Genomic DNA, 13,083 nt, shown 5'->3' on the forward strand with positions numbered 1-13,083 from the left:
TCTCTCAGCACCTGAGGTGGAATAAGAGAAAAGGCTTTCTTGAGTAAACATTTATGAGGCCATGATAAAAACCAACAAAACAAGTTCCGTACATACAAAAAAGCAGAAATGTCCCATTACGAGCTCTCTTCCAAAACACGAGAAAGAAACTTCAGTGAAAAAGTGATGAGAAAGAAACCTGAGCAGCACATGGAGACGACAAGAGCGGAGCTGCTCTGTCTTAGCCCCATCTCCAGGCTGAGCAAGAAGGGTCCCTCCTCAGAATTTATAACTGCGAGCTGGAAACTTAACATTGCCCGGTTGTGTTGCAGCTTTTGTGTTGTTCTAAAGAGGTCTGATGCTTTGTTTGTCCGTTTGCCTGTTTTTCTGGATGCTTTTTGGGTTGTCGGTAGCCCCATTATTCTAAAATTTCACGACGGCATGTTTTTTCTCATTCATTGTCCTGAACACCCGGTTCCTGAGGCCGTTCCTGCGTTTCTGTGCAATCACTTGGCTTGGTTCTTATGCACCACCCTCTCTGCAAGTACGTGGGATTCTTCTTTCTTGACTCTGCTGAGAGTGGCCACCAGTCCAGCTCCCCAGATTTGGGCAATATCCCTTGTATGCTGTGGCCTTCTTTCCTTTTTTTTTGTCTTTGCGGGTTTTTCTTCATCTAGTGTTATCTTCATGGGATGTGAGGAAAGATCAGAGATGAATGTTTCCATTCAACCTGCCACGTTTAACTGGAAGACCATCAACTCACTTTCCTTCCCCACTCCCAGCACATAAAACAGGGAGTTGTTGTTGCCGCAAGACTTCCCAGAGAGATGGAGTGAAGAGAGGAGCAAAAGGGGAAAGAAGCTATTTGATCCCTTCTCTTTTTGCACCGTCTTTCACTGAAACTGTATCATGACACGTGTTCTTGGTACCAAACTCTAATCCGCGGTGACACTACTCTATTCATACTCAGCCTGGCGGTGGCACCACTGGGGAGGCGCTGAGGGACACAGTGACTCAGCGTGGAGAGGGATCTATTTCCCTGTCACGGCAGGAAGGAGTGGGATTATTGTTTGTTGAATGTTTCCTTTTGTTTCCGAAGTTAGGTTGAGAGAAGAGAGGCCCAGGGTCTGACACCTGTGACTCATCCCCGGTCTAGGCATGGGGCTGCAGAAACCCACAGACTGTCTTATCAGAAACAGAGAGAAACTGAGCAAGCTAAATATTACAAAGCTAACAATTCTTCCAAAAGTAATTTGGGGATGTAATGCAATCCTGTTTAAAATTCTGACAGAATTTGATAAAATGGTTTCACGATCACTTGCAAAAATAGAGAGACAATAATATTGAGGAGTATTTTAAGAAGCAGGAGTACTTGTCAGCTTTGATGCATCTCTCGTCACTCCTCCGCATCCAACCCATGACAGACTCTACCTCTGGAAGATACCTCAAGTCCATCCATTCACACCGTCACCACTACCTCAGGCCGAGCTGGCACCATCACTGTGGTATCCTCCTCACCCACCTTCCCAGGGACCGCCGGCACCATCCAACCTGTTCCCCACTTAGCAGCCACACGAGGCCCTCTCTCCTGCCTCACCCTCCTCAGGGGCTTCTCATTGTTTATCTCCCTCTACCCTCTTCCTTGCTCATTCTGGAACTGCTTCCCATTCACTCATTCCACATTACTTATTTAGAGGCTTTCCGTGTACCAGACGATGAGCTAGGCCCCGAGGAGATAATGAGCAAAGTCAGACTTGACTCCTGTCAGTGCCCTCATGGCTTTAGAGGCACGCACAATAAGCACCCGAAAAAGATTCGAGTATGCTAGTAATTAAACCGATGCCAATTTAAAATAGCGAGATTAATTTTTTTATGACCATTAATTGGTAAAACCCGAATTGAAAACACTAAGTTAAATGCTGAGGAGGCCGGGAGAAGGAGACCTATTTATTCACCATTGGTAACATGGTGAATTGATACAAACATTTTGGAGAAGAATCTGGCAAAATGCCCTCAAGAGCCAATAAAAAGTGCATATCCTTTGATGGGGCCGTCTTACTCTTGGGAAATTATTTCAAGGAAATGATTCAAAGGGAGGAGGAAGGGTGGAAGAAGACCTTACTACAAAGCTTTTTTTTTTTTTTTTTTTTTTTTTTATTGTGGGGCGCCTGGGTGGCTCAGTTGGTGAAGCGGCCAACTCTTGATTTTGGCTCAGGGTCCTGAGATGGAGTCTTGCGTTGGGCTCCCTGCTCAGTGGGGAGTCTGGTTGTCCCCCTCCCTCTGTCCCTACCCCCGGGCTCATGCTCTCTCTCTCTCTCATATGAATAAATAAAATCTTTTAAAAAGCCCAAAACAACTAAGGCGCCTGGGTGGCCCAGTGGTTGAGTGTCTGCCTTCGGCTCCAGTCATGATCCCTGGGATTAGGTCCCACACCAGGCTCCCTGCTAAGGGGGGACATCGGCTTCTCCTTCTCTCTCTCCCCCTCCCCACCACTCATGCTCTCTCTCTGAAATAAATAAATACGCAAACAAACAAAATCTTAAAAACAACCACCACCACCTTGGAGCTGTGTTCAGAGTAAGTGAGCAAAGAGACTCAGCATCTGATAGGCAACTCCCAATCCCCTGGCAAAGATGGAACGTGTCTCCAAGTCCTGGGACATCATTCTGTGGTGAACCTGCCTGGTCACCATGTTCCTATAAAAGACACATGCTCCTGGACCGCTGCTAGGCACTGAAGACTGCCTTAAGACACTGGGGAAGCTTGCCTGCACTTCTCCTAACACTCCGGGGCTCCGGATCTCTGTTCAGGCCCAGTGAGCCCAGACCTTCTCTTACTTCTAAGTCAGGCTCTCTACAGAGGAAATCTTTGTACCACGGGGCAAAGCTGTTTGGAATTTAGTATTAGCCGAGTCCACATTGGTGCTGCAGATGCTTACATGATGCTTTGTGTGTAAGACATTTAATTTCACTGCAGAGGAGAGAAGACTGCCTTGTGGTAGCCCCCAGCAGAAGGCAGAAGGGAGTCAAGAGATCTGAGCTTTGATTTTTGTTTCTGAAACTCTCTGGCTATGTGATCTGAGCCCTTAACTTTATGCCTCCAAGTTTTTTCACTTATAAAATTAGGAGGTAAAACTTGCACGATTTCTAGAAATCACCCAGTTGAGGAGGTTTTATTTTTTATTTTTCCAGTTGAGGAGGTTTTAAAAGGACTTCACTATTTCCTGACGGCCAGAGGAGATTTGTGGCATTACAAAGGAGAGGGGACGTCAAATCAGTTGGGTTGTCCCCTCGCCTTCCTGATTTCACCACACCTAGCCTCTCCCAGGAAGGGGGGGTGTCATGGATGTAGAGTACTCTGTTCTTTAAGATAGAGAACCCCAGAAACCACATTTGGAACAAACAATCTTGTATAGTGGTTGAGAAGAGCCCCCTGTAGATGTGGGCCCCACAAGAAAGGACAGAAGGCACAAGGGCGTAGCCTGATCCGGTTGTAGAACTCAATGAAAATTCTCCAGGGCAAGTCACTCAAAGAGAACCGAAGGACAGACCCCTTCGAGGACTATCCTGTCCTATGGCTGAAGTACTCAAAGTGTGGTCTACAGACCTCAGGGGACCCTGAGGCCCTTGCAGGGGATCTGTGAGGTGAAAACTATTTTCATAATAATACTAAGATGTTTGCCTTTTGCAACATGTTGACATTCACCCTGATGGTGCAGAAGCAGTCCTGAGTGAACCTGCTGTCACTTAGTGCCCATCAAAGCAATGGCCTTGAACTGTGTCAGCAGTCAGCGTGATCCTCACTGCCAGGAACCTCAGTAAACAATTCAAAGGGTCAGTTTCACTTAAGAATGTTTTTGATGAAACAATCAAAATTATTAATGTCATGTATTAATCTCTGTACCTCTAAGTACACATATTTCTTCTATTATGTGTGACTAACAGGGAAACACGCATAAAGCACTTCTGTATATACTTGGGTGGGATGATTGTCTTGAGTAAATGCTCTTGTGCCTTTGTTGGAGGGGCAAGCTGGACGGATACTTTTATTTTCATAAACATTATTTTTACTTGAAAGAACCAATGACAGACAAATTATGGTTATTCAGACTAGAAAAAGTGGCAGACGTTTTCTCAAAAATGAAGTGAGCCTGTCATTTCAAAGAAAAGAATGGACAGTATTTGTTGCCAATGATATAGTTCAAGTTTTCAAGCGAAAATAATTTGGGGGAAGTTTGTTACAATGATTTTGATAGTTTTCCAATGCTTAAACGCTTTTCTGAGGAGAGTGGAAGCAATATTAATGAATGTGATTTTTGATATTATATGATGAAATGTCTCAACATCTGGACCATCTGTAGAACTTGGTAAACCAATGTTTTCCAAATAACCAATGTCTGATGTTACAAAATCATTCGTCTGTAAAAGATCCACTCAAAGTGCAATGCATTTTAATGTAACAGAGTACAAGTTCACTGATATGGTTTCATGTTCTAGACTGTAATTGTCCTTTGAGAGACTACCCTCTGTAGAGTTTTGGTACATAGTATCCAAGACGATTATCTGTAATTAATGAAAAAGTTATTAAAATATTCTTCCCTTTTCCAGTTACACACTTCAACCAAAAAAACATACCACAACGGGTTGAATGCAGAGGCAAATATGAGAATCTAGGTGTCTTCTAATTAGGCCAGATACTGAAGAGATTTGCAAAAAAATGTAAAACAATGATGCTCTTCCACTAAATTTCTTTTTTTAGACAATAGTTATTTTCATAAAATATGTCAACATGTAATGAGTTTCTTATTGCTAATTCATTATGTTACCTTTAAAATTAATAGGAAGTATTTTTAAATTTGTTTTAATTTTTGATATGTTGAATTTTGTTTTATTTTTTTAATTTATTTTTTATTTTTTTTTAGTTTTATTTATTTATGATAGTCACACACACAGAGAGAGAAAGAGAGAGAGAGAGAGGCAGAGACATAGGCAGAGGGAGAAGCAGGCTCCATGCACCGGGAGCCCAACGTGGGATTCGATCCCGGGTCTCCAGGATCGCGCCCTGGGCCAAAGGCAGGTGCTAAACCGCTGCGCCACCCAGGGATCCCTGATATGTTGAATTTTGATAGACACAATCCCTATAAGCAAAAGGATCCTGGAGTTCTCAATAATTTTTAAGCATGTAAAAAGCATCTTGAACAAGCTTGAGAATTGCTGTTCTGAGATCCTTATGGACGAAGTGGTGTTTGGGATGAGCAACAAATAAAGGGAAGTGGGGACTTGATATTTATCAGTTTGCACTATGGTCGGGAAGCATCATGGCTTAATTGGGCTTCAAGGGAAGAGTTGGTTATCAGGACAAAATCATCCCTGGAGCAGCAAAAGGAAAGTCATCTATTACTGAAGATTAGTAGAAATCACTTTTGTCAGCATCGAATTTTCAAAGTCCTAATTAGACCCTCTCCACGCTCTTCTGATTGGCTCCAATCCTCTGGGTGTACAAGTCTACCCTTTTCCTCTCTAAGGAAGGTCTGGCCTACAATCCTGCATCAGTATTGGCCACAGTGACTAGATGGGAGCTAGAAATCTGCCTCCCAGGCCTCAGGGAATGCTACTTTGAGTTCACCAATCAGAACACAGTACTTGGGAAGGCACCAGGTACTTCCAGGGCACAAAGAATGAAGATGAGCATGTCATGGCTTTCGTCCTGGGGGACTGGTCTGTCTGATGGAGAAGAAAGACTCCTTAAGAAATAATTACAGTCTGATGTGATAAACACTCCTCTGGACATAGTGACCAAACTTTTCCAACCCCAAATCAAGACACACTGACCTCTGACAATGGAACAATCCTAGGGGATCTAGAACACATATCTGCTTTAGTTCTTAAGAAATTCCCAACCATTCCACAGAAATTCTGTATAGATTTGTACTTGATTTGGTCTAAAGACCTAGAAACAATGGTCTGTACGCTTTTTTTTTTCTTCTACAAATTCTAGGGAATAACAGCATCAGAAAAGAAAAGAGCAAGAAGCTCCTTAGGATTACGAAAGATGAGTAATGGGCCCCTAACATTTTATTTCCTCTGGGTTAGTGGACCGGAGGCAGTAGAGGAAATTTTTTTCCATCGTATTAGTTCCAAGTGGTTTCTCACCCCTTCCCCTGCCCCCTGCAGGCAAAGAGTCCAGCTTTGCTCACACAGGTCTCCCACACCAGCTGAAGCAGATCAAGTTGAATCCCAGAGTGAGAAGAATGAACTAGTAAGAAGTTTCTAAGATCCCAAGTCTTGATTACATGTGGGTAATATTAAACAATAGGGCTCTTGATCTGCCAAGTCCCCACTGGGTGGGCTGCTTGGGGACTGTGGAGGCTCTGGTCTGGACCAGGTCTTCTTCAGCCCCAACCACATACATTTGCTCCCTCTTTTTGGGGGACCGAATCAAATCCCACTTTTTAATCTCTTTCTCCCAGTTCCATTTGTCTTTCCCAGCTGTGGCAACTCCAAAGTGAAATGAACAAGAATAAAACAGACAATGAACAGAAAAATCATGCTTAGTGCCACACACCAACATCCTGCCAACCACAGTTAGAGAGAATGAGTGTCACTGGATCTTAAAGGCAGTCCAGTTGAAAAGCAGGACAAGGAGCCTAACAAACCCCTTTTCAAATCTTGGATTTACTACTAACTTATATCTGACGAGGGGGCAAATCATGACGCCTCTCTGATATTCAGTGAGCTCATCCACATACACTGGTTATTCTGAGCATCAAATGACATAACATATGCAAAAACGTGTGGCACGCAGTAGGTCCGCTATTCATTGTTAGAATTTTCACATTTTTGAGTGTGATTATTTGATTAGTGTCTGTCTCTCCACAAATCTCTGAGTTGTATGAGGATATGGGTTGTGCCTTTTTTTTGTTCACTATTAAATTGCTAGAGCTTAGCATGGTGCCTGGCACTTGCTAGGCATTTGTTGAGACAATTGTATATGATAAGAGGGAGTTGGTAGGGTCCTAATTAAGGATCTACTCCAAAATAGCAAGTGGGAAGTCTCCTAACAACTCCCACGGATTGGTATTGGCTATCTGGAGCATGGGGTCATGAAGGATTCTAAGGTGGTATCTGGAATCAGTAGGGAAAGGGCATGCAGACAGATTACCAACATTATGGTTGAGGATGTTGAATCTTTGTTGACCTTGAACTGTGGATTGAAGAGTAGATCCCCTTTACCAGCTATTTCCAGCACAGACAGATCTATTGTATAATTCAGGGATAGAGCCGCTTTAAGGGGACTGAGGTTACCAAATGCTTGACCCAAAGATAAGCAGCATGACCTTAGGAATATTTTTTAAAATCACAGATTAGAACAACACTATGCAACGAAGCTGAAAGTAGACCTGTCTTATATCTGCTAGTCTTGATGAATTCACTTCCTGGGAATGTGCATTTCATGAGTCAGCTGGTAAAAGCAAATAGACCTGACACACTTCGGCTGGTGTATCCCACAACCAGACAGAAGTTCACCACCCGCCTTCCCCCAATCCATGAAGTAGCTCCTCTACTCACGAGGGTAGTCCTTTGGGTGCGTCTTCTCGGACCAATTCCCGTAGAATGTGAGTCTGTACTTGGCAGTTCCACAAGCACAGCAGTCTAAGATTGGTTTGTCAGTCACCCCGTCAAACATGGAATCTGGAACAGTCAGGGAAATCACTAAGTTAGGAAACAGATGTGGCTCAAGTGCCATCTTGGTCTTGTCTTGTCCTTGCTTGGGAAAAGAAGATGAGGTACAGTTTTCACTGACTAATACCACCCAGAACCAGGTCAGTACTATGGCTCTAAAGGATTTTTATATACCTCTAAGTATGGTAATTATATTCCGCAAGTAAAAAAGACTCAGAACTCTTGCTCTAACAATGTGAGGAGACCAGAGGGACCAATAAGGCTGAATATTTGGGAACCCAGGAATAAAATTTACTCCATTATCCTTTTCTTTTTTCCCACAATAGGATTTTTCCACTAAATTTTAGAGGAATATGCATGTGTGTGTTTTCTCTAAGAAATTTTCTCTAGGGCCAAATTGCTAGGACCAGGAGGAGCAGCTTTGCAGAGGAGCAGTGAGAACAGTAGACATAAAGGACTGCTGAAAATTATTTTTAAAAATGCATATATAAAAAACGCATATATAGTCACATCTCTCCTTATCAAGCTTTCAGAGACTTGGGAGGAGTGGGGGTTTAGGACAATGTTGGTAAGTTCAGGTTTACTTCTGAGCACAGGAGCAGCAAGGAAAAACTTAACAAGATTCCCTCTCTGCCCCCATTTTTATCTGCAAATAGCTGATAAGTGGGGAAAGAGAGATTACATGAATAAATTCAGTATTTCCGATTGTCAAGCCCACATCCCTAACTGTGCCTTGTTGCATTCAGTCTGTTCTGCTTCCTGCAAGACGAAAACAATGCCTCCAGATGCAACTTGCTTCAGTTGCTTTTTCTTTGGTTTCTCTAGTGGTATTAACATAAAGGTTCTTTTTTTTTTTTTTTGGCAAGCTGGACATTTATTCTGAAATATTATATAAAGAGCAATGACAGTATAAAAATCTTTTGGGGCGTCAGGAAGGGCATTTTACAAGTCTTCCTTGTGGAAATCACTGGGTTCCTCTGGTTTGAACAAGCAAAATCAGTGAGGGGTAGAAATGAATTCTGCATTCCAGGATGGAGACAAAAGTATGAACTACGGTAATAATCACTACATTGTAGAGTCCTTGTATGTGCTAATCTCTTTCCACACATTGTCTCATTTAACCCCAGCAACCGCAGGAGGTAAATACTTCAGTTAACACCATTTTGCAGATCAGTAAATGGAGGTAATTAGGTAACCAGTCCAAGGCCACAGGGTTAGTGGGTATTGAAAGTAGAACTGGAGCTCAGGTTTTTTTGAGTCCAGAGCCCATACTCTTAATCTTTGTGCTATATTATTCCAGGAAAGACCTTAGGCTGGATAGGTCTGCATAGACACCAGTGAGAGTACTTTATGTGTGCACGTGTGTGTTTCCCTTTATGCTTTTCTAAGTGAAGGATGGTGCATTTAAGAAATCACCTCCCTGTATAGCTCCAGGATTTCTAAACAGCACCAAAGAAGAGGCTCTGAAACCACCCAAAATAGAAATCATTGTTTGGCTATTTTTTTGTACACTTGGAAGAGGCCAGCACATTGCCTGGGCTTAGGAGCAGGCCTTCTGTGGCTTAATGCACATGAAACCCAGGTATGATTCCTGCATGAGCCACTTTGATAGTTAAGGGACAAGCCCTCCTGAATATATTTCAGAAAAGGTAGTGTAAATTAGTAACTCCTAAAGTTTATTTTTTTCCCCTTGATATTTCCATTATTATCATTATGGCTGACTAGGTTGCAAAAGAACTAAATCAGTTTTGAAAATGGGGTTCCAAGCTAAGAGATATACATCGGGGTTTCAGTTGTAGCTCCCAGGTGCTGTTCAGTGAAGGAGCAGTCTCTCAAAAAACCAAAATAAGGCAAATTGGTTGGGGCACCTGGGTGGCTCAGCAGTTGAGTCTGCCTTTGGCCCAGGGCGTGATCCTGGGGTTCTGGGGTGGAGTCTCAGATCGGACTCCCCACATGGAGCCTGCTTCTCCCCCTGCCTATGTCTCTGCCTCTCTCATGAATAAATAAATAAAATCTTTTTTTTTTTTTTTTAAGGGCAAATTGGTAGCTTTGCCTTCTCAAAAGGGCTTTCAGATATAGGTAGTAAACGTAAAGGTGTATCCAGGAGTTCAGGGGAATACATTCCATAGGAAAGTTAGCTTCCGTTTAAAGAATAAGTTTGAAACTAAAAACAGACATGCTGTTTCCTCTGAGGAAAAGCCCATTGAAAATGAACCAGGTTTTCAAAGGGTGGTGGTGAAAGAGAGGGAATGCACCCCTCTTCTGCTAACCTCGGCAGGGACCTGCCTAATATGGGGTGACTTCTGTGCTGATCTCTTGAGCTGCTCCCTCTCATTTCTACTCTCCATCCATCAGCTTCTTTCTTTTCAGCTCTCCCCTTAATCTTCCTTTTCTCCTTACCCCTTCTCTTCCACATTTTCCTCCCTTCTCTGCGTTTCCTATCTCCCTTCATCTGTAACATGGTATTAAAGTGAGCATGTGCACGCTTTGTGTTTATTAGGGGTCACCTTTTTGAATATTTTATGTTTCTCTGTTCCTAATTGTAAGTAACTTAATGTTTTATGTTTCTTTTAAAAAAAATGATGGCCATTGCCTTTTATCTTTGCAGTTGTGAATTTTTCCCTATGGATGAACAGCTTCAATGGAGAAAAAAAATCCTAGATCCCAGTTTCTTTCTCCCCTTCCCTGATAGATTTGATTTGACTCACCAAGGAACCAAAGAATGTAAAGACCTAGAGATAATTAAGCAGGCATACACATTTAAGAGAACTCCCTTTGCTCTCTGCTTACAAATTAAAGGCTTTCTTAATGTGATCTGCTTTGTTAATTGTGGGATGTCCTCATGGGTCTGCTGTCTCTGGGGATGGTCTCCAATAGCAGGTAATGATCCTTCAGCTCAGGTCCTGCAGGTCCTTTCTTTTGTCCACAAAGTTGCTGTTGGAAAACAGTCTTTTTGTACATATGTATGTTTAGTCATTTTGATAGGATCTGTGCTTCAGAAGCAATACCCAATAGAGACTTGCATGCCATTTGGTTGAACCTTCAACTGCAGAATTTCACATATATTTCTGTGGCTTCACACAACATTAGGGCTGAGGCTTTGGCAAGTGCACTTTAGTTAAATGATTGCTGTCCATATATGGGGTGACAGCAAAGTATTTCCTAAGAACCCTCAAATCTGGGAAATAAGATTGTCTTCTGAATGTCAAACTAAGAAAAGCACACCACAGTGGCTGTGATTAGCCACTCATGGGTGTAGACCAAGAGGGGGCTTATGAATGTGTGATCCAGAACACTTCAACTCTGACTGGTAGGACCATGATGTCATCTCATGGAGACAAGGCAGGAATGGGACTGTACATTAGAAACAAAGGGTCTCAACAGTTAAGATGTTCTCTGCTTGGAAAAAGGTTGAGTAAGCTTGCTGACAATTAAATAGGAAAAGGAAAACCCCCAAAGCCATGTGTGGTAATGTCTACCTGGAAGCTGACCAGGGACCTGGTCCATAGGTTCCAACTCTCTGGCCCCTATGATGGGTATGACCCTAATGCAGGGCATCCAATTCTCTCCCTCTGCTCTTCTCATGCTTTCCAAGCCATCTTCCGCATATGACCCAGTTTCTGCTCTTGCTCATCCAGAGGGAGCTATGCTTTGGTACACTTTGATCTGCCAAAGGTAACAATGAATTGAAACGAAGTCCCTTCCACAGAAAGGCCATAGTTAAGAGCACTGGCTCCTGGGTCCAAACCCTGCTCTTGACCACTACCTGCATGAGGCTAAGTGAGCTTTTAAAACTTCCCGTGTCTCTGACTTCTCACCTATAAAATAGGGATGATCAAATAGTCTTCACCATATAGGGTTGTTGAGCAAAGCAATGCCTAGCATATAGCAAGCCCTCGAAAAATATTAGCTATTATTATTATTTTCCCAGAAGACCTTTATGAACCTTTCTTTTTCATAGTAGCTTATGATTTGCTAGGATTGGTGATTATTTCTTTCAAAATGGTAATTGCTCTAAATGTGAATAAAAATTCTGCAAAAATGAATAGAAATTAGACCGGATGTATAATTGTAGAACATTTTCTATTTTTACTTAGTTCTCTAATGACTTGTAAACACATTCAGATGTTTAAGGTCTTAATTTTTTATAATAGGTTGATAAACAAGCGTTCGGATACAGATAACAATAGCTAACACACACACACACACACACACACACACACACACACATATATATATATATAGCATTTACAATGTGCTGAGGAGGCGCTGTACTATTTTATACATATATTAAGTCACGTAGCTGGGAAAAGCAGAGGGGGAATTCAAACCCAGGCTGCCAGTCTATTTGATCTCCATGAGCTTTGTCAGAATGCCTTCAACCCAAGGAGAGGGCATCAATAAGCTTGCAAATCCAAGGATTGTGTCCTTGAAATGTGGTAAAATCATAAGGTCAATGCTCCCTTGGCAATCCCACCTCCCACTTGCCTTTCTTGGAGAAAATCCCCACCCCCCCCCATGCTGCATAGGTGCCACACAAGTTCTACAGGCGATTATTCCAGAGAACCATCACAGACATCTTAAAGGTACACAATTGTGCATTTCTTAATTAAATCCTGTGAATTATTCCAAGGAACCTCTTTAGAATAATCACTGTTTCGCAAAAATAAGAAGACGACACCACTATAAGGTACATTATCTCCTACCCAGGGAATCAAGCTGAGTAATTAGAGCTTAAGGCGGATCCAATTATCCACCGCACACAGCCAGATTAAAAATCAGTGCTACGTGAGGAAGCAGAACCAGGAGAAGCTCAGAAAGCCCAGTCACCTAATTCCTGCCCCTGGCTGGTCGGACTAACTGAGCCACCTTCACTTATCTGGCCCTCCTCCACCTGCAGTTCTTACCTTGTTCACAAAGTCTCTTGGTCAGAGAGCCCTCATCTTGAAAATAAATGATGCGTTTCTGTACGATGCTGGCCCTGTGGGGAAAGAAGACACGAGCACAGTGGTGAGGAGAGCCAATCTGAGAGTTGTCAGATCATGACCTGGCCACCAATGGCTGAGCAGCTTTGGGTGAATCACTCCAACTCTCTGTGCCTCAGTTAGTTCATTGAAAAACTGGCATTAATCAGAATGTATACCTCATGGGATAGCTCTGAGAACTAAATAAAAAAAAATGTATGTCAAGAGCACAGCATATACTTAGAAACCACTCAATAAATATTAGTTATTGTGCTGTCAGTGGTGGGGCTAATATAATAATAGAAAGTGAAGGTAAGAAAGTGAACTAACGGCATTTTCAGTAACTTTTCTCAATGGTTCATTTTATTCCAGTTTTGTATCAAATGATTGAAGCCATTTATAGATCAACCAAATTCAAATCAGAAAAGCATGTCAAGTCCTCTTCCTGAAGGAGAGAA

General features: G+C 42.5%; 1 protein-coding gene across 4 annotated transcripts in view; it reads right to left on the reverse strand.

The window, feature by feature from the left end:
• Positions 1-13,083, reverse strand: part of SPON1 (spondin 1) — a 251,437-nt gene that overhangs the window by 132,200 nt on the left and 106,154 nt on the right. For all 4 annotated transcript variants that reach the window (XR_008663460.1, XR_008663459.1, XM_055317861.1 and 1 more), the window contains exons 4-5: positions 12,569-12,642; positions 7,548-7,670 (exon numbers count right to left, since the gene is read on the reverse strand). Coding sequence is in view for 2 of the 4 variants with exons in the window: in XM_055317861.1 (XP_055173836.1) it covers positions 7,548-7,670; positions 12,569-12,642 (197 nt within the window). In the remaining 2 variants the exon portion in view is untranslated. The remainder of the gene's footprint in view (positions 1-7,547; positions 7,671-12,568; positions 12,643-13,083) is intronic.

The sequence above is a fragment of the Nyctereutes procyonoides genome, unplaced genomic scaffold, assembly GCF_905146905.1.
Source record: "Nyctereutes procyonoides isolate TBG_1078 unplaced genomic scaffold, NYPRO_anot_genome, whole genome shotgun sequence".
NCBI lineage: Eukaryota > Metazoa > Chordata > Mammalia > Carnivora > Canidae > Nyctereutes > Nyctereutes procyonoides.